The sequence below is a fragment of the Rhyacophila brunnea genome, unplaced genomic scaffold (genome assembly GCF_057557595.1).
Source record: "Rhyacophila brunnea isolate RB1 unplaced genomic scaffold, BYU_Rbru_1.0 scaffold_10, whole genome shotgun sequence".
NCBI lineage: Eukaryota > Metazoa > Arthropoda > Insecta > Trichoptera > Rhyacophilidae > Rhyacophila > Rhyacophila brunnea.
In genome coordinates this window covers 41,865,084-41,888,213 of record NW_028232752.1, presented here as the reverse complement: position 1 = coordinate 41,888,213, position 23,130 = coordinate 41,865,084, and the positions used below count along the sequence as shown (strand labels likewise).

Sequence of the window (23,130 nt, the reverse complement as noted above, 5' to 3'; positions counted from 1 at the left end):
TGAGATAGCCAGCGCGCTTCACAATATACTATAGAAGTGAGGTATTATAAAATTAGAGACAGGTTTGCAAACAACCTTTTATAGGACAGTTTTATGTAGTTTATAGCGGCCGTTTTATAAAATAAGCATTCGCAAATTGCAAACCTGTGGCTACATTAGTTGTGTGAAACTTTTCGCGCCTCCCTTCGCAATATCCTGCGCCTCCCAGTTTGGAAATCGCTGCTATAGGCATTACGTTTAATGTAAATATATAATTGCATAGGTCGCTCCTTAGGCTTTTTGCGTCACATATAATATTATCGCACTAATTTCATCAGGCGGCGGGGGATGCTGCGCCGTGAAACTCTGATTTTGTTCGATTTACAATGCTCGAGACCACCGTCTGATTGGAGCAATCTTGGCGTCGATATGTGCATAAAGAGTCAAACTAATTAATACAGTAACAAACAATTATATTAATTCATTTATATCCACAAAAATGGCTGCAACAAATAAGAAACAAAAACTTGGTGGAGCTAGTAGTAGTTATTCTGGCAGACAGTTTCAAAATTGGTGGACCGAAATGTATGGCGTAACCATGAAAAACTGCTCAGCACGTCACGCAGTCGAAAAATATTTGGGAAATTTTGGCACGCGTACATAAAAAGGTTCGCCATTTCTGCTCTATGGTTTATTCAATGTTTTTATTGAGATGTTAAAGGAGAAGAATATGTATAGATATTCAGTCAAAATTGAGATTAAAATTATATTGTTTTATTTCAATGTGGTTGAAATTGACTAATTCAATAAACCTCATTCTGCGAAATATCAGTTTCCAGTTTTCTAATATTCGTTAATAAATAATTACAAAAAGTTATTTTTTTTTTATTATTATCGATGCATCATTGATGCCATGTTAATGACTATAAAAAGAAATTACTTTATTTTAGGTTAATGAAATTTAATCTGATCAGTATAATGACTCGGATTGTAAGTAAATGCAATAGTTAAGCATAATTTATTCCAGAGCGTATGTAGGTAACCCATATTAAAGTATACTGATGGTAACTCAAGTCTATGTGTAAGAATAATCTCTTTTCTATATAACATCCCAGAGTAAGGACATATACATTATTAAGAATTGTTTCGGCCAGGGCAGTTTTCCCTTTTGACAATTTTCTGTGATTACAGTGTAAAAAAAAATGATAAATCAGTGAAACACACACTGCATTTTGTCTTTGTCAACTGACTTCACTTTCCATGCGGTCTTAGCCAAAAGTGTGGCGTTCACTCAAAATTTAGTTACCTTACATTTTGAATTTAACAGCTCTAAACATGTTTTGATTGTCTCCACGAAATATCTTCATCCCTCTGACTGCCGTTTTGCATGCTTTAGCTTCAGAGACACTGTGTCTCTTTTTCTACACAGTCCGACCGCCTCGGTTTAGGTCGCTGTATACTTCCCACCCTCTAATGGTCTAATGAATAAGAGCCTCTCAGGCGCTCGGGCGTCTTCCATTTGAGCTTCCAGCTCAGACAGTAGAGTGTTTAGTGTATGATGCATGTCTACTGCAGTGGTTGTACGTTGCCGTCTCGATACACAACTCCGAAGACTGTATTAATCATCTTACTTTCAAAAATATCCACTTTCCTCATCTTTTCTTTTGGCCCAGCACTCCGGCCCATCCATATTGATAAGGTTAATATGGGCCTCATAAGAATTTTATAGAGCTCTTTATATTTTTCAAGTAGAATTGTCTTTGTATACCGCAATAGCATTTATCGCTACCGTAATTTTTTTTTACTATGTTGCCGAACAGTTTTCCGATAAATACAATGGAGCTGACACATGTGGAAACAGTAAATCACTCTCCGACTACCTTATTCATACTGTTTTTTTAATTTGTTTCGGCTTTGTTGCAGGACATCGTCAGACTCCGCATTTGGTGGTTACCCAACAGCCTTCTGAGAAATTCCGTTTTCGCTATGAAAGTGAAATGTGTGGTATGCATGGATCCATCGGAGCCAAGTTCGATGTTGAGAGGAGACGGACAAAAAATGAAGTGCCGACCGTCGAGGTGAGTTGTTTCCATTATTATTGTGTTTTCTCATGCCGTGCGATCATTTTGTAGATCCCATGAATTACCCGGTGAGTCACGGGTATTATTATATATCTCTGGGTTAATGCGCAGATATTGTGTATTTTGTGCGAATATTTTCTCCTATATTTCCTATTTGGGGCTACATTAATTTCACAGCATAAAGGTATGATGTTAACAGGCATTTTGTGTCATTCAAATCACTCAATTTCGGTAAAGACTGGATAATAATATACAATATCTGTGCACTTCACCGGGGGTCGATAAACTTTTGTGACTTGCGCGTCACATTTTAGTTTTAACCGGATAAGTGCCGCTAGCGTGCTAGCACGCTTTTCTATTCCGAGAACAGAGGGCCAGCCATGCAAAAATGCGCGTGCAAAGACGCTCCACTTGAAACGCAATATATCGGCCGAGGCAATGTTTTGAATAATTCAATCGCATTGCCCACACAGCGACATCTCTTAGGATCATGGTGTAATACTTACATTTGTAATTTTCTATATTATCATCAACGAAACATCAATTTTAAACAAACCTTTCTTGGGTTACCGAAACGCGTCGCTAGTAGGGTTGTGCCACGGATCCGATATTTATTAAATCACACGCCGGGATTCCCGTTTACTTATAGTAGATGCAATCGAAATTATGGTTCGCTTATGCATATGAGAAACGGGGAATACTGTGATTCCTGAATATACACAACTACACAATAGGAGTGACGCATCTTGGAATATATGCCAGTTGAATATTCGAAGTCGTATTTGACGTACCTAATTCGGTTTCGCGGCTGAAATATTTTCACTTTATAATTCATTTCAGTAATTTACGGGTACGATTTCGTGATTTTTAAACCTTCGTAATCTGTGTTGTGTGTCGTAATTGCTTATTTTATAAGATATTAGTGTCGGGACTTATATTATTTGCATAGTGTTTAACTTATTTGACTTTTTGTGTTATATCTTTTTATAATAAGTCAAGTTTCTGGGTTATTTGAACTTTTTTACATATAAACCTTTTGATCTTCTTCCTAATCAAAATGGAAGGAACACAAAGTACATCAGAAAATGCCGAACAGGTCGAAGATTTGATGTACAGGGTTAGCCTAACTGTTGAATCGGATGATAGTGATTTTGATGTCGATTTTGATGAAGAGGAACAAGATGATTTGATTCCCAGTGCATATGAAGCTGCACAAATTGATGAATCTGTACCGGCTTATGAGTCTGTTCCAGTTTTCGAATGGGAAACCGATGATTTTGTCCCCAAAATAAATTCATTTGATAGCTCGAGGTCAGGAGCGGACGTAGAAAATGTTGATAGCAGAGAATCGAAGTTTTTCAAGCTGTTCATAACCAGCACGCTCATGGATTTGGCTCATGGCAATACGTCGAAAATCACTGCAGTGAGTTGAGTTGGAGATTGAAACAATGGGTAGACGTAACAGTAGGAGAATTGTACCTCTTTTTGGCAATATGTCTTTTGATGGCCTGTAATTCGAGAAATAAAATACAAGATCACTGGTCTACAGATATTTTACTATTTTCTCCGATTTACTCAGATATGATGCCCCGCAATAGATTTCAAATCATTCTTCGGGTGGTAGAGTGGTGGGTTCGAGGTGGTACAAAAAAATGTTCTTCCATCTAATCGACCTCTCACTGTTGAACAGCCACATACTGTTTTGCCAAAAAACTGGAAAACGTGTACCGTTGGCACAATTTCAATTAGAGGTCATTCGACAATTAATTAATGAATATAAACGTGTTGTGCCTTCCAAATCTTCAGTTAGGAAAAGACATTCAGAATTGCCATCGCGTCTCACAGAGAGGCATTTTATGGCAAAATCACCTCCAAGTCCTAAATAAGTCAAAACAATGGCAAGATGTGTGGTGTGTTTATCCAGGAAACTTCGAAGAGAATCAAGGTATGAGTGCAAACAGTGCAAAGTGGCTCTCTGCGTTGAACCTTGTTTTGAGACATACCACACGGTAGAAGACTATTAATTTTTTTTGAATTCGTTATATTTTTATATGGTTTTAAGACTAAAATAGCACACTGTAGAATTACTTCTCATACATTATCACATTCTCATCTTTACTGTGTAAGTCTTGTGACAACCCTGACGTTTTGTGAAACATTAATTTTGATTTATTTGGATAAATAACGGCATAAATGGACACATCGTGTATTAATTTGGTAAGTCTATATGATATAGTATTAATATAAAGCCAAAAAAAGTATATTTACTAAGGTTTATTTTTTCAAAGAAAATCGTGGCCCTCCGTATATGGCCATACAAATACCTCTTGGCATAGAACAGGTTAATAATAGGAGACGGTAACTGTTTTAGTGAAGATAGGAAATGCAATGAAATTGCCTACCTATCAATTTTTATTATTCCAAGTTAAAGCCCGAGATGCATAGAATGTTGAGTGCGGGCAGACATCTAAAAGCGAAAGTCACAAGGTTTTCAGGTAACATTGCATAACAGAGTCAAAATTATTACCATTTTTTTTAAACATGGATATCCCAATAATTAAAATATTTTTTAGTTTGAAATTCAATAGTAAAGAGGTTACATACTGCAAATGGCACGATATTAATTATAGTTAATATAAACGTAAAATATTTAAATGGTTACTTTATCATTAATTGCAAATACAAGCAGCAGCCTGTGATACAATATTCTCAGTAAATATTTATGTCATAAGAAATAAATTGTCTACAAAACGATGTCCTCTATATATTGTGTTTTTTTCAACATCTTTGGTGAACCTAAATTTCAATAGAAATTCAGATTGTGTCTTGTTTATTGATCCTGTATAACTGATGTACCTCTTTCGTAACTGTATGATTTCTGTAGTTCTAGACTTGATATGCATTCTGAGAAATCTTACAATGTACAAAACTATGCTAAAGCAAATGCTTACAATGAATGTATCTTGTGACAAAATAATTTGACATTGATAGCCGTGCCCTGTAACTATGCGCATTGTGTTTGTTTAATTTTTTTCGCTATTTGTTTTAACAGCCGATAAGCAGTTTGTGACATTTCATGCATCGCAGTCTAAAAAATATATTGAACCAATTAAATTACGAGATATGAAAAATAAAATAAAAATAGTAAGTATGTATGTGAAAGACAGAATATGACAGATCACAAGTTATGCTTGACTGTCTGTTTCCTTGATCAAATTTGACTTTTGTAATTGTTTTCTCCATGCAAATTTATCTAAATCCACTTTAAAACCTGATATGCAAATTCAGATCGAAACATGCATCAGTTAGTTGCCATGTTCAAATTTGACACTTTCTAAAACTCATGGCCGAAAATTATTGTTTGGAAATGTATATACCTACTTCCTAATGCGAACAATCATCTTCGTGATACTGATTATTCCCTTATTTTTTCTTTGGTTGCGAGGTGATGCATCCGAGGCTGAGCACAAGCGGTGATTTATCTTCCGCCCATAATTTACTTCTAGTTATTCTTATTATGTAATGTAAAAATAAATTCCCCTTTGATGAGAAGGATAATGTGCCATTGGAATGCCATCTTGTTATCACTAATCTTAAATATTAATAAAAAAAGTAGACTTTACTGGCATTATTTGATAAATCTTGCACTAATTCCTCATTAAGTATAGTTTTTATGTGATTCTATGATACCATTCCAAGAAAAACTTGTTATAAAAAAATAACATCAATAAGCCAGGCCTATCTACAATGATGTGATATTGATTTTTATCAAGATTTCTGAGAAGTCATTCTTAAATATTATTACTGATACTATCAGGTGATGGGCAATGAAAATGCTCACTATCGCATGCACAGCTACAATTCTCTTTTTACGCATGTGTACAGTTTTAGTGTAGGTGTTGGTTTGTATACATTAGTAGGGGTTATTTGGAGGTATGAGACTGGCGCTGGGAATTTTCTATTTAACTCGCCCAAATTTAAATTCTCTACACAAGCAAATTCAATACTGCCAATAACTTTTTAACACACTGGGATTTTTTTTTCGAATTTGTCAGACCCTAGTTATCAGTATGTAGTAGTGATTGGCAGTCAGTCAATGTTGCAGTAATTTGCAAACAATGAGGAGGCACTAAGAAAATAAATTAGTTGGATGCAGGTTATTTTTTGCTAATAGTTGTATTATAATTATGTTGACTCTTAGATTAATTATTCTTGAGTGCCATGCGTGGAAGGTACGGCTTGCTTTAGGCTGTTCACTGTAGTCGGTAGTGGAACAATTCGGCTTCTTTTGGGGTCTAAGAAACCTATGTCATTTTTCTCTACTTTACAGGAGACATGAAACAAGAGTAAAATCACATTCCACTGAGATTAACAAAGAAAGTGTTTTCAGAAGAGTTTTCTTAATTTACGGTAATGTGTTATTTTATGTCCAGTACCATACGTAACTCAAAATTGCGAAAAATTGAGATGCGTTTCTTTGACTCTGAGGGGCCAAATTTAATCTTGAAAAAGAGCAGATGCGATTTCTTTTAGTGCGCAGAAATTATGGAGGGTGAATATAACTATTGTTACAGTTGCTTTTCTGTACCGCACTTACATCAAGGATATTGTATTACTTTCTCTCGCTTGGCATCCATCTGACTATGTCTTGTTTTCTGTCAAAACTATTATATACAAACTTTCGTGTTAATGTTGTATGTTTATAGCAGCCAATGTGTCAGTAATACCCCACCAATGCAATTGTATGAATTTTAAATTCCTACATAATTTCGTGTCTAGGTGGGATGTCAGCTCATAAATGTGAATATTCCTGATTTCTTTTATACTGTTCTTGACATATCATTGGATTGGTCATATTATTTTTATCTGAAGTGTAGGTAGTTTTAATTATCCTTTTTCAAAGGCCAATGGTTTCTTATCAATAATTGCTAAACTAACAAAGTTTTGGATGTTGATTGTATTTTTTTTTTTTTTTTTTTTTCGACCATGTCCGATCCTGATAGGATCATATGGGCCTCCACAGAGTGGAGGTTTGTATTGACAGATTTTGTTTTTTACGAGAAATGGATGTCAGCCACTTGCTCAACCTATTAGGTCCATACCCTGACACACACAAATTGAAAAACAATTTTTGTACTTGCCAGACCCAGGATTCGAACCTGGGACCCACGGCTTTGTAGTCCAACGCTTATGCCGCGCGGCCACCGTGGGCTGTATTTTTGGTTTGCACTATCTAAATGGTTCTATATTAATCATAGGTCCTTTATTAGTCATTGTCATGGAACTACATCATAAAATAATCTAATTCTATTATTGATTCAATATTTTTTTCTTTGACTAGGTACGAGGGTGGGTCAATAAGTCCTTAGAAAAGCCGACAGGTGGCGCGACTAGTACTGTAAGCGGTTTGTTTTCATGCAGCGGCACTACCGATTCAGTATGCTGCGAAGTTTCAATCAGATTGGTCGGGTTGTTGTTTTTTATTTTCGTACATTTAAAAAAAAAATTTGCTTGTTTACAAAAATGGAGAAAATTGAGTTTAGAGCTGTTATTAAACATTTTAATATAAAAGGGTTAACAGCAAAGGAAATAAAAAATGAGTTGGATTTAGTTCACGGCATATCTGCTCCTTCACTTGCAACTATTTATAACTGGTTAAATGAATTTAAACGTGGTCGTACATCAACAAAGGATGAACCACGCTCAGGACGTCCTGTAGAGGTGACTACACCAGAAATGATCAATAAAATCCACGATATGGTGTTAAGTGACCGAAGATTAAAGTTGAGTGAGATAATTGAGGTTACAGGGATCTCAAAAGGTAGCGTCATTTCTATTTTACATGACAAATTGGGCATGAAAAAAGTTTCTGCAAGATGGGTGCCGCGTTTGCTCACAGTCGACAATAAACGCAATAGGGTGGTGGCCTCTAAAGCCCTGTTGTCGCTCATGCAACGCAATCCGGATGAATTTTTTCGTCGCTTTGTGACTGTAGATGAAACATGGATACACCACTATACTCCTGAGACGAAAGAACAGTCAAAGCAGTGGATTGCGAAAGGCGAACCATGTCCAAAGAAGGCGAAAACCGTAAAATCAGCTGGTAAGGTTATGGCTACTGTATTTTGGGATGCACGTGGAATTATTTTCGTTGACTATTTGGAAAAAGGAAAAACAATAACAGGGGATTATTATGCATCTTTATTGGACCAGCTAAAAAACGAAATTGAAGAAAAACGGCCTCATTTATACAGGAAAAAAATCCTCTTTCATCAGGACAATTCCCGTGTTCACACATGTTTACGATCAATGGCTAAAATTGAAGAATTGAAGTTCGAATTGGTCGACCACCCACCGTATTCGCCAGATTTAGCCCCCAGTGACTTTTTCCTTTTCCCAAACTTAAAAAAATGGCTAAGTGGACAACGTTTTTTTTCAAATGAAGAAGTCATCGATCGGACAAATGCTTATTTTGAGGACCTTCCGAAAACTTATTTTTCTGACGGTTTAAAAAAAATTGAGAAACGTCTAACCAAGTGTATTGAGCTCCAAGGAGATTATGTTGAGAAATAAAAAAAAAATACAAAAATAAAAACTGTTTTAATGCTTTTTTCTAAGGAATTATTGACCCACCCTCGTACTACTGTTAATTTAGTTCCTAATTATAATTAATCACAAAGGTGTAGGGCGTAGGCTAACGTAATCTGTATCCGAGAACCGGTCCCATGTACCTATGTCCAGAAAGAACTTTTTCAGAAAAGCGCATTTTAAGATTTTTTAGCTGCTATGGCCTTTTGGTTTTAGGAACTTCAGGTTTCTTTTATGAATGGACTCAAAAAATGATTTGGCTCTGAAACATAATAATATGCTATTTTAGGTACAAAATCCGTACTTAACTCATTTATTGCAAATCATACAAATGACACACGCATAGATATATTCTTTTTTCTAAAATAAAAATATTTTATTAACAAATCCAAACCATCTCACAAATGGGAGTCTAAATATACAAAAATGTCACTGAAAAAGGTTGTGTACTTTGTCTAAAATTAAATTATCTGCAAGTCATTTTCCATTGCAGATTACTTTGTGCCAAGATTTGTGCGTTTATCATCGTGAGATTTAAGCACGGAATATATTATGGTGCTTGTCGAATACTATCACGTGATGTCACAGTAAGCTGCCGCTAGCTGGTTTTTTTTTTTTTTTATAGAATTATTAATAACCATGTCCTTGCTTTTTCGTACAAGGTGGTTGTTAGTAATTTTGAACAATCACAAACACCCAGGCTTTGAGAAAAACACATAAATGTTTTTGTCATGACCGGGAATCGAACCCAGGAACTCTCGGGTGGAAGGCGAGCGCCTGACCCACTGCACCACGAGAGAACATTTAAAAATTTAAACGAAAATTGTCAATTATTAGCAAAATCTGCCGAAATCACCAGATCAACCTTGAGGTCACCTCACGTTGTACTGCACTGCATGACATAATGAATGTTTTTTATCATTTTCTACATGCCTACACATTTTCGAATCATGTCGAAATCGCGTGTTTTCTGTTTTTAGCGGTTGGCACTATGTATTTTCTCTAAGAATGTTGTCTATTCTCTATTGTCTGCGGGTTGGGTTCTGTTCAAAATATTATCTGTGGATGCAATATCGCAAGTACCTACTTTTAACATACGCACACGTGGAAACTAAAAATGAATATAAATAATATATAAATTAGGATGAATAATAATTCAAAATACTAATACATTAGAGTTGGCACTCTCCATCATTGAATTTATAGAGATGGTGAACGTTCAAAATATTCTGCGGAATGACGAAACCGTAGACTAAATTTGTCGCCGTGACAGCATAACAGTACGCGACGTGCATCATAATGTATTCAAAGCATTATAAGTATTGCATATTAGCTTAGAGACTCGTTACTAGGTTACTCCGTCATTGAATTTACAGAGAACGTGTTCGTTCAAAATATTCTGCAAAATGATGAAACTATTGACTAAATTTCTCGCCGTGACATCTCAATATAATCACAACTTTAGAAACCATTAATATTATCATTTAACACCCACATAAAACATCAAGGCAACCGCAACTCTGGGACTTTATCTATGTAATTTCGTTATCATTCACAGAATATGCTAATTATAATGTAATGCACTTTGTGCTGACTCAACATTGTTGTTGGGAAAAAATATAGTTTGTACTTGCAACTAAATTGGTAACAAAGTGGACACTACGGGACAATGTCCTGCAAGCATAATAACATATTTTTCATATAGAACTATAAAACACATTAAAATCGTGGTATTGGCTTTATTGGAAAGATAAATTTACGCTATTACTGTTTCAATATGATTTCGGGCATATGGGCGGGCTGGCTCGAAGATGGCGCATTCTGGAAGTCCAATTTTCAACCACTTTTTGGAGCAGCTGGGGCCGTATATCGGCAATAACGCGGTGAATGTTGGCTTCCTATTCGTCTATCATCTCTGGTTTATCGGTGTAGACTAGTGACTTCATATATCCCCACAGAAAATAATCCAAAAGTGTTACATCACACGATCTTGGAGGCCAATTCACAGGCCCATGATGCGAAATTATGCGATCATCGAACGTTTCCTTCAATAAATTGATTGTGGCGCGCGCTGTGTGGCATGTTGCGCCATCTTCTTGTAACGAAAAAGTCGGTATTCGTGGATCTATAGCGCTCTCCATTGACTGTAACGTTCTGTCCGGCATCATTTTTGAAGAAATATGAACCAATGATTCCACCATCCCATAAAGCACACCAAACAGTGACTTTTTGTGGATGTAACGGCGTCTCAATAGTTGGGCTAATAGATTTTCTTCATTCCAAATGCGGCAATTTTGCTTATTGACATAGCCATTCAATCAAAAATGAGCCTCATCGCTGAACAGATTTTTGTGAATGTATGTACGAATGGTAAGAACTGAACCACGATTTTCGAAATAAATTTGCACAATTTGCAAGCGTTGTTCTGGCGTAAGTCTATATTCATGGTGAAATGGCAAACCAAACTGAGCACAAATCAGCTGTCAGCTGTCAAATTGGCTGTTGCTGGAAAAAGTGTTGCCAATTCGAAAAACAAACCTCTAAAAAAACCACCCTTTTATTATTTCCTTCTATAGATTTTTTTGCTATTTTTATTTGAATATTTTATTTATTTGAATGAAATATGTCAGTGTCAATTGATGGGTGGATGAAATCCATAATATTTATCAGCTCAATTATGATTATGGTAGGTGCCTACCTATATCATAGTTTAATATGTATGCATCATCTTCTGCACAATATCTATTATACATTCTGGGTGGGATGAGTCAAAGTAAACAATCTCTTTGAGCTAAACTGCTAAAGTAAACTGTGAATTCTGTTGTCTGAATTCATAATTGCACATTTTCGAATATACAATGTCAATGTATGTAATAAAATCTGTTTATAATATTATATAATAATAATAATATATTATACAACTTATACAGAATCACTCATGTCATAACATAACTTAATATTTTTTATAAAATATTGCTACCAGTCACCATTAGCCAAATGGATATTAATTGTAGTCATTAATAAATTGAAACACAGTAGTATTGCACAACCCATTGTTTCACAGGCTATAAAAATAGCCTTACAGGTTTTTTATCAAAATTATTGGAGAACAGAAATTCATAATATTTACAAACAGAAAATTACTTCAACTCTTAAAATAGCATTGTGCTCACAGGTACAGGTACCTGTTTCAATTTATTTATTATAGGATTCTGAATACAGTCAGTACATAGAATATTATGTTATATTGTAATGGATCATGAAAAAAATAGGTGTAATGCAATTTACGTTAATAACCAAGAAAAGAAGAATATTAATAGAAGAAATGGAAATATTGGTTATATGGATGGAAGATATGCATCAATGCAACAGGCAGACCTCGACTTTCGAACGCTCCACTTTCGCACAATTCGCTATTTTGCAGATTAATATATTGTGCATTTCTTGCATCACTTGCATCCTGCTCGCATCCGACACATTGCTTGTGAGCTAGCTAGGATAGGTTTAGTCTTGCGCAGGAGCGCGTGCAGGCTTGTGTTGTGTTTTGCTAATTTTATTCATTTGAAATATTTCACCCTAAAGATTTTTAAACAAGAGTGAGAAATGGAAAAACTGCAGTGTTGATACGAACAAAAAGAAATCAAGGGCTTATAAACTTCACACGATCGAGACAAAGATGGAAATTATTAGACGTTCTGATAGCGGTGAATCTTTTGCTTCAATCGAACGTTTGTATGATACAAACAGGTCTACGATATGTTCAATTTTGAAAAATAAAAATAAAATTAAGGAATACGTTCAAAATTGTGGAAATATATCTTTAAAGATTGTTTCCAAAAGACACGGCATAGTTATAGATGAAATGGAATAATCTTTATCATGATGGATCGATCACCAACATCAAAAAGATGTTCCTTTGAGTATTTCAATTATTCAAGCGAAGGCTCTTAGTTTGCACAAAGATTGGAAGGCAAGATTTGAAGAATATTCTAACATGATTTTTCAAGCAAGTAACGGTTTTTTTATATTAAATTCACTGAAGAATCGGCTGATGCGGATAAAGATGCTGCAAAAGAATTTATTTCCTCATTATACAAAATTATTGAAGGTGGAGAATATTCCTCTAGCCAAATATTGAACGCCCACGGTGGCCGCGCGGCATAAGCGTTGGACTATCATGCCGTGGGTCCCAGGTTCGAATCCTGGGTCTGGCAAGTACACATATTGTTTTTCAATATGTGTGTTAGTCAGGGTATGGACCTTATAGGTTGAGCAAGTGGCTGACATCCATTTCTCGTAAAAAAAAAATCTGTTAATACAAACCTCTACTCTGTGGAGGCCCATATGATCCTATTAGGATCGGACATGGTCAAAATAAAAAAAATATTTAATGTAGATGAGACAGGTTTATTTTGGAAAAAAATGCCTAGTCGTACATTTTTAACTAAGGAAGAATCAGTTGCCCCTGGGCATAAAAATTCTAAAAACCATTGACATTGGTTCTTGGTGGAAACTTAGCTGGTGATTTAATATTGATGCCAATGTTACTTATTTATCAAGCAGAAAATCCCAGAGCATTGAAAGGGACAGTGGCGCACCCAAGGGGGGGGCCAAGGGGCCCTTGCACCCCCCAAAATATGAAAATCATCAGAATAATTTTACTTATTGAAATTGAAAGCCAATAAACTATACCTTGGGCTTAGACAAATAACACGGCAAAAAATGATTTGTAATTCTCCAGCACCCTTTTTAGAAAAATTTCTTAGATTTTAATTTCTAACAAAAAATTTTCGAAACACGTCTGGTTTTTTTAGAAACCAGTTCCCTAATGAACTGTCAAAAAATTCTCAGTTCACCCGAATTCCAGAGTGGTGTAGGTCATGTCTGGGGAGGGCTGACAGGGCTCTAGCCTGGGGGCCTGGGCTGTGGGGGGCCCGACGTGTCGGGTTGACCAGATAAGTGAGATAAACACACATCATAAATATTAGCTTTAATAGTAAAAAAGTCGCCCGCGGCGCTATTATACTTCATGACCATGAACATTTTAAATTATGTAATTGTCCAATATATTTTCTGATTATTATGTGTCGATACGATGTGTGGAACCTTAATATTAAAAAACAAAAAATCTACGATAAACATTCGGTGGTGGTGTAAATCAAAAGAACATTTTTTTTCGCTGGAATTCGGCATAAATATTGTAGCTCTCTAGACCAGTGTTCCCCAAACTTTCGACATCTGTGTACACCTTCTATAATTTTCGTAACACTGAGTACCCCTCGTCAAAGAAAAATGCATATAAGTACTTTAATAGCAATCAAAATATATTTATACTTTCCTTTTGTAGTACAAAAACAAAATAATAATAAACGAAAAATAAATTCATTCATAATAAAATATAAATAAAAGTTATATTATAAAAAATAACATTCATTATAATCAATGAGAAGGATGAAATCGTAATTTGGTTCCCTGGTTATTAATTTTAATCTGAGATGCGGTTCCACACCCAAAAGGCTGTTCCTTTTTTTTACTTAATGTCTACAAATGCTGAAAAAGCTTTAAAAACTTCACATAGATATGAAATTGGAAAAGGCAAGATGTATTTCAGGAATTTCTCTGTTAAAACTGGATACACATGTTGCATTTGCAACCTAAATGATGTTTAAGTACACTCCTTATATTTATTTTGCAAGAATCCGTCTGAAGCTAATAATTCCAACAATTGCTCTTCTTCCGCATGCGATAAACCTTCTAGCATGGATGTTGTATTAATGCTTGTTGCACCAGGCGCAGCCATAGCCCGGTGCAGCGCGTACCCCCACCAAACTCTTCCCGTACCCCAGGGGGTACGTGTACCACACTTTGGGAAACACTGCTCTAGACCTAGCGGGTAGCACAGCCGATATTATTTGAGTAATGTTTTAGCATACTAGGTGCACATGTCCAGCATGGTCACTGTTAGTCATTTCCAATCCGCCAGTCGCTGATGACACGCTCTACGGTTACCGCCACTATGCCTCCAATTTAATAAAAACTTGGAGAAACTGTACAAATAATATATCGCCATGTATTGTGAAAATATGTAAAAATAAGTATATGAAGAAGAAAAAGAGCCTATGGGACTAATTTATATTCTCCTCCTTGGGCCCCCCCCAATAGTAAATCCTGGGTGCGCCACTGGAAAGGGAAAGATAAAGAATTGCTTCCAGTTATTTGAAATCAAATAAAAAAGCCTGTGTTTACTGCATTAATATTTAAAAATTGGTTCACTTTACATTTCGTGACAGCAGTTAAGCAATATTGTAAAGTTAATAATTTACCATTTAAAATATTTTATGTAAAATAAGAAAAAGAAGAGTGGCAAACAGTTAACTCTTGATAACTTTTTAAGGGAAACACCCGCAAACCCCACTTGAACATGTTTCTTAAACGCCTCTTAAATATCTTATATTTACTTGATAAATAAATATTTTCAAATACACAATTTAATTTTTTTTTCTTTACTTCTCTCTACTTTCGAACATTCAACATTCGTACACCTTTTCAGGAATCAATTATGTGCGAAAGTCGAGGTCCTCCTGTACTCATACAGGATAAAGCCTTGAGTCTTTTGGAAGACAAAGTGTAAATATGATGATAGTGTTGAGTGGATACTAATACATTCACTGCAAGCCACAGACGGTTTCAAAAATTAAAAGCCGTAATAAACTACACAACACCAAAGTAACAGACGAGGCTGCCGAGTTAAGCAGATACAGAGGAAGCTATGAATTTTATCAAGAGTCTAGCAGAAATCATAAAAATGAGGATTACCTGCCACAACATATTTTAATGTGGATGGAACTGGGCTTATTGGAAAAATATGCCACATAAGTCATATTATAATAATATATCCCAACTAGAAAAATCTATGCCAGGTTTTAAGGTGTCTGAAGATAGGCTAACCCCTTTACTTAGTGGAAATTCTGCTGGGGATTGTAAAATCATACCACTTCACCAACCAATAATGTTTTCTGAAAGTATGAATGTAGGTCCATTTTATTTTCACTTATCTTTTGAAACTTACACATTATTTAAAAAATTGCGTGATTTTAAGTTTTATTTGACTTACGCGACTTTTTGACTTACATGAAGATCTTCGGAACGAATTAATCACGTAAGTCGAGGACTCACTGTATTTAAATTAGGTAGGTTTTGTTTTATGAATTAAGAGTTTTGTTTTTAAATACAACCATGTCAGGGGTCATCCATATATTATGTCACTCCCTAAGAACATGCCAGACCCATACCTGGAGAGATTGAATAATATAATATGTAAATTGAATCTTTTAATATTGTTATAATAATTTTCGATTTTTAAAATCTGCAGTTGAAGAACTACGATGACCGAGCCAGGATTGTTTGTTCATTGGTGCAAAGCAACATGTTTCACTACCCTCACGCGCATCGTTTGATGCGCTCCACAGAACCTGATGCTGAGTTCATCTGCGAGGATGTCGGCCCGCAGCTAGGATATACTGCAAAGTAATTATAATTGTTCTGTCATAGTAATATAATGATTAATAGGTTATCATGTTATTAAGTTAGGATAGGATAGTAGATGCTGAAATTAATGTGAGTACAAAACATTAGGTGGTAGCTATAATTTATTAAGCGTTTAATATAAAAAAAAAAAAACAGTTATCCAGTTGCTATAAAATGGTAAGTAGCTTCCGAACAACTTATGAACGGGGCGAATGAACAAAACAGTTCTGCAGTCAGGTCACTAGACTATATAGTATCCAGGGAACACAATAAAAATAGAAAGTGGGGTGAGGCTGGAGAAATATGGGATAAATTTAAACATATGTTTAACAATACACCCGATCCTCCTTTTGCACGGGGGATACGTTCCAAAGACTACCGTGCAAAACAAAACTGTGTAATAAAAGATAAGGTGCCCATACAAAAATGGTAGATGGGAGGTTCCATTACTTAAAATCAACTGAAAATACAAAATTTTTGAACTTTAAAATAAATCGAATTTATTTATTATTTACACATAAAAATATTTATACGTAAAAATACATAGTTTTCGATTTAAATTAAATTTAGCATAGAGAAATATATTCATTCAGTGTCGCTACTTGACAATAAACGTGCCCGTTTACTGCTGTTTTTCACTGGCGAAAAATCACTCTCATCGCTGGAAATATTTAATGACGCTGACACCGAAGCACGCGGCGCGTCTCTCGTATCAAACTGACTAGTGGTGCCATGTATGTACGTATGTATGTCTGGGTGGCATCCGGTGATAACATGTGTATGCACCAGTGGCGTGCGGTCCATTGCAACGCAATTTTTTGACAAATAGGTACATACATACGTATTTTTATTCTTTTTAGATTTTTTAAACCGTGTTAAAGCAAAAAAATCAGTGTAAATAAACAATAATAAGTACTTTTTTAAACCCTGTTATTTCGAAACTGCAATAGTTACGTCTGTATCATAACAATATGCATTAAAGTTAAGTTAGCCACATAAATGAAACACGCATTCAATATTCGTGATATTTGAGGACACTCAGTGCTATTTGTGTCTTGCATTTTATATCCTGACCGTCATAAAATAATTAACAGAATCCGACTTCAATGCTTTGGTCATGGCGACTGACTTTCACATTTTTATCTTATTAATCAGTTTGTATTTGCGATTAGGTGTTAGTAAAAAATGTGAGGCCGTGTGTTTACTTTAGAGATGTTATAATTTATTGTAGACGCTAATAATTGTGGCAACTTATGTGTAGTTGTTTAAAATTAAAAAAAATCAAGGTCAGATATTATTTATATATATTAGTTTGCTAATGATTACATTTGGAAGTTGTTCTATTTGTTCTATTTGGGCAATTTAGTGGGAACGTTTTTAGTGAACAAGAATTAATTTCGACTTGTTTCAATGTTATCAGTGTGAATGACGCAGTGAGGGTTCCACATTGATGGTGGAAGAGAATGAAATATTATTTAAAGTACTATGGATTGATAGCTTTAATACTAACTTTTAACAGAAAGCAGTAAGACTATGAACTGTATTCGTAAAGTCAGCAGTGACGGCACTAAGAATTACTTGATTTTGCCCCCGTATCTTCTTCTTCTTTCTCTTAGCAATATAACCCTGAATGGGTCTTGACCAGGGAATCCAATCCCGAGTCAAATTTTTGATGCCGGGATTTCGGGATTACAATTTGATGACCCCGGGATTGGCATTTTTCCGATAGTTAATATTAAATTTTTATATATACAAAAACATTGATAAAATCGGTCAAAAATAAATCTAGTATAATTAAATTTATACTATTTAAGACATTGTTAATATTGTGTACGTTCAATTTTGGAAATACATAGGTTTAATGGAGTAAATAATATTGTAATATAAATAATTATGTGAGAGTTAAACAGTTTTATTTATTTATGAAAAGATAACCAATACAAGTTCAATTAAAATAAAAAATAACAAATTGTGTTGACAATAAACACAATATAATAAAATAAAAAATTTAAGTAATTAAAACATTATTCTGAATAATATGCCTGAAGAAATATCAAAGCATGAAGTGTTAGTTTTTTTAGTTTTTTCTGATGTTTTTACCATTGCGTAAGTCAGCAAAAAATGGTTATTTATTATCCGGTGGTTCCCCCTGTGACCAGTGGGTCTCCAGAATAGCATTTTCTGGTAGAAACGTCTCTTAAATGTTTCTTGATTTATTTATTCTATTTCTCAAATTCATATCATATTCGGCTTCATAAATCTAATTAGTCAGCCAAATAAGAAACTGTCGTAAAACATACGAGATCATGGTGGAATCACTTTGTTAAAAGTGCGAAGCATTGTCTTTTTCCAATCTTTCTCATTTTTCTTAATTTATGTGAAAAAATAAAATGAATTGGCAATACAATACATGGGTAATAAATCGAGTCAAATAAAAGTTCAAAAGTTAAAATAACTAAGTTTAATAAACAAGTTTATTTCTAATGTAGTTAAGTATATGTTATTAAAAGTATTTTTTCTGTTATATTTTATTTTCCTTTAAAATTGATAAAAAAAATCAATCCCGAAAGTTTCAGGATTATGTTCACCAATCCCGGGATTCATAGGTATCGGAAATAGTTCGGGATCCTGGGATTGGAATCCCTAGTCTTGATCAACTACTTCCAACTGTCTTTTTGTATCTCTCATTGCAATCTTTTTCTGTTTATAGGTTTTCTGGAATGGCAATTATACATACTGCAAAAAAACAGATTTTTGAGGAACTTTACCGTAAACATTCTGCTATTGGCGATAAACGAAGCAAACTACAGGTAAGGGTGTATTCTTTTTATAGATTTTATTCCTTGAACAGCTTGCACCATTATAACCTTACCTCCGCAAACACTTCCCCGATACGAAGTGTGGAACACTGTCAGCGGAGGATGCCTGCACAGGGTATATATCATGGGTGGCCAACCTTTTCAGCAGCCGGGCCAGATTCAAAAAATGAGATTTCCTACCAGGCCGCACAACCGATTTTAAGTACAAAACAAAAAAGAAATATATATTATACCTATATATTAATAAAATAAACAAAAATGAGAATCAAACATATTTATTAGATTAGACTTTTTTTAAATAAGTAATAAAAAATAAATAAAATAATATAAAAATAATAAATTTTAGTGAGATGTTTGATTGTGTGTGGCAGAACTAAATGCATCAATATCCATATCGAGTGAGGTTGTTCCGACACGCAAACAGTTTTCCAAATGCACATCAATGATTCATGTTCTCATTTAGGATTTGATATGTTTCATCCGACTAAAAAGCTGTTCACACGTGCAAGTGTTTCCAAATAGCAAAGTCATCATTAGAGCATGTTTGTAAAATGCAGGATATTTCTCCTTGTCTAAATATGTTTTGTAAAACTACCATACCAACCTGATGAAATTTCTCCTTTAATTGTTCATCGCAACATATTTCACAATGTTCCATTTGTAAATTTCCCGGTAATAAATTCACGTCTAAGGAGAATGGCGTTGCAAATGCAGCAAAAAGCACACGGTGAATATCACATAAAATCTTGAACCAATATCGAATCTCAATTTGTGAAATTAGCACATCTAGCGGCAGCATTTGATATTATTTTTATTTTCTCACTACTCCACGGGCCACAAGTTGACACCCAGCGGGGGGCCGCGTGTTGGCCACTCATGGTATGGACGGAAAATGAAATGTCTTATGGCTATGTCAGCCGGCGGCAGCTTGAATGCAAAGAGTAAATTACTATGTATGGTCATGTGATAATATGTGGAGGTTTTTTTTATGATGGATGATTGTAATCCATTCACTCCTAACCCATTGTTGCTCTATCTCTTGATCAAACTCTCATTTAAAAAAAATATATTTATGAACAATGTCAGGTGAAGGCTTCCTCCTTATTTGTTTATTTATTAATCCATTAGAAACAATCAGTGCCAATTTGACGCTGCTGTTGACCAAGTGATTCTGGATAAGCAGTGTCGATTTGGCGTCACTTGTCATTAGTAACAATGTTTTATTTTTCTTAAAACATACCTTAAAAATCTACCTACTTATTTTAAAAGATAAGTATAAATTGAAGTGCTTCAATGCCTATGCAAGTTTTAAAAAATATTGAAATTAAACATATAATTCAAAAGTTGTAGCAGTTTTAGTAAACTCATGTCAAATTTACTACAAAATTTAATCTGGCTGATGATCCACTTTGTTCTCCTTTTAAACCTGTTAATTATGTTAAGAATATTACTATAATATTAAAAATCTGTATTATAAATTGTATTGTTAAGGGTATGTAGACAGTGAACGGCTGGTAGGATTGGGATTAGAAAATAAATATTATGTACTAATCCTGAAATCCTGGGCTTGTAACCTAACTCCAACCCTGTGATTTTTCTACATGTGGAATAATTGATTTTTTGTTTTACAGCTGCAGCAATTTTGTGAAGCAGAAGTGTCCAACATTAAATTGAACACCGTCTGTTTATGCTTCACTGCATACAACTCTAAAAGCGAACCGATATGTGCTCCTGTCTATTCGTCTCCCATTGACAATTTGAGTGAGTTTCGTCAAATCTCTTTAATTGCCTACCTACTGCATAACGGCATTTTTTCTGGTTCTACTTAGTGCCGTTTGAATTCGTTTAAACAAAATTGTCAGTCCATAATAATGTGATGTGCAGTAGCGAAATTGGTAATTTTTTTATTTGGACTTCAACGGCCAATACATCGTCAGTGGCCATGTCTATGTATTTTCCTAAATGGGGTGACCGACGTAGCCCTTTTGTATGTTTCTACAGCTTGGCCTGAGAATATTCCTTCTAAGTATCTAAAGATAGACTCGCATAGTAAAAGTTTATGTATGCACTGTGACATGTGACCCTGCTGATAAGATGACATTGTATGACTAACTGTTATGTGTGTGACTAATTGATTAAATCCGAAATCAAACCGAAAACAACCTCACAAAAGTCGCCTGCGCTCGCTAGAGTGAGACATGTGAACGGTAACGTGTTGGGCCCGGCGAGATGTGATAAATCATCTTATCGGCGTCGCAATAGATGCCTGTGGCCGGCACATAAAAAAAAACAAATAATACTTAGAAAAAATAATCATTTTATATAAAACTAGTTTGTAATAAACGTATTAATGAAAATAGATTGAATTATAGAGGACATAATTCGAACATTATGTATTTCTACCCTTGACAACGATTCCAGAACAACTTGAATTGTTACTACGGTTGAATTGGTATTTATGGAACCGCAACCAATTTTCATTGACCTGAGAAGACAAATGACTATAGTTTCGGAAGCATTGCATAGCCACCAACGATAAGGCATAAGGCTGCAACTATTTTAATGTGTAGACTCAGCAGCATATACTTTGTTTTGCTTTCGGTTGTTCCCCTTTAGTTAGCCCCATATTTACAGCAGATAGGGGTTGCTTCTAGTTGTGGGACTGGTACCAGGCAATAATATCAATATCATCAACAATCAACATAGGTTAATAATTGTAATGAATCCATAACATTATGTGGAATCATTATCCTTACTTTTAAAGAGATTCATTAAAATCGTCAGAGGGGTGTTAAATATTCCCACTGGGGCTCTGTGCTTATGTAACAATTTACTAAGTGTATAAGCATTGTTTATATTTTCATCTGCATGTGATAAAAGGTGATATCATTCCAAGTAGCCATTATGTTCAGTTCTTGGAAATAGATAAAATCAATAACATGATATTTTGTTAGTTTTATAATTAGTCTTGGCTGTCTTTGCAAATTGTAAAGTTTACTTAGTTGCAACTTCATACAATTTTATCTTATTAGATTAATAATTTATTGTTGTGCCAATTATATAAACAGTGATGTAAACTTTTATACTTTGGCAAATACAGATAAGAGTTCCAGGAAAACTCTCATGTAGATTATTTTTATCTTGCTGTGAGTGAGTGATTAATATAATTGTATTTTTTACTTTTACTTGAAATAATGATTCACCGACATCTGGCATTTTTAGTTTGTTTTTCATAAAAATGTATTATTAAACATTACATTGAGGGGGAATTTTTTCCCATCTTGAGTAAATAAATATTGTCTCTCAAAATCTGAGTAATAAAAACACTGTATGTAATAATCATTTACTTCTGCTATAATTAGTCTTTCCTGCCATGCACATTAAATTTTATGATGGATGCGAAAGTCTTTATTAGTAAGGCAATGTTGCATTCTGCAATCAAAATTTTTGCCAATTCCGAACGCCTGATAATTTTGTATTGACATAAAATAATAAATTGTGAAAGTACCTACATGGTCTTTTCATTTTTTATCGACGTAAACATGAAATTAATATATTATTAAGATGGCGTCTGTCTACATGGATGACAATATATGTTGAGAGTGTTAGGTTAATAGAGAGGATAAAATATGACACAGATTTGTTTCACTGTACCGTTTGTGTGCGCATATCGTTGTATGCAAGATGCACACTCTAAATATTAAACGCCGAATAATGGCTAATTTGTGTTTAGTGATTGTTTATATTCTATGCATCTCGGCTTTATCTTTTATTAAATATGTCCTCAATTCGTGAAGGTGCTGGATTCATAACTCTCGTGAAGTAACATTGAACAAAATTTTAGCACTGTTATGACTGATAACAGTGATTCAGTCTTATCATCAATCGATTGACTTTCTAATTAAAAGAGCATTCACTTATTATGATTTATACCACCTTGTTAATAATATGGTGTTTTACAAACTATTTTATGTATTCAGTTAACATGTTGTTTTACATTCTGAACGTTTTTCTTTTACGGAGTTTCGGAAATGAAAATCGGAACATTTTTTTTTATTTTCCTCGAGTTATCATAGATATAGATGTTGTAGAAAACCTTCTGTGAGGATGGAGCCGAAGAGCTTGTCCGGATGACG

The 23,130-nt window shown here is 34.6% G+C and overlaps 1 protein-coding gene across 2 annotated transcripts in view; it reads left to right on the top strand.

Annotated features, from left to right (window-relative positions):
* LOC147079222 (nuclear factor NF-kappa-B p110 subunit-like) overlaps nt 1-23,130 on the top strand; it is a 94,657-nt gene that overhangs the window by 28,608 nt on the left and 42,919 nt on the right. For both annotated transcript variants that reach the window (XM_085954279.1, XM_085954287.1), the window contains exons 3-6: nt 1,903-2,057; nt 16,021-16,175; nt 18,886-18,985; nt 20,626-20,755. In XM_085954279.1, coding sequence (XP_085810405.1) covers nt 1,903-2,057; nt 16,021-16,175; nt 18,886-18,985; nt 20,626-20,755 — 540 coding nt within the window. The remainder of the gene's footprint in view (nt 1-1,902; nt 2,058-16,020; nt 16,176-18,885; nt 18,986-20,625; nt 20,756-23,130) is intronic.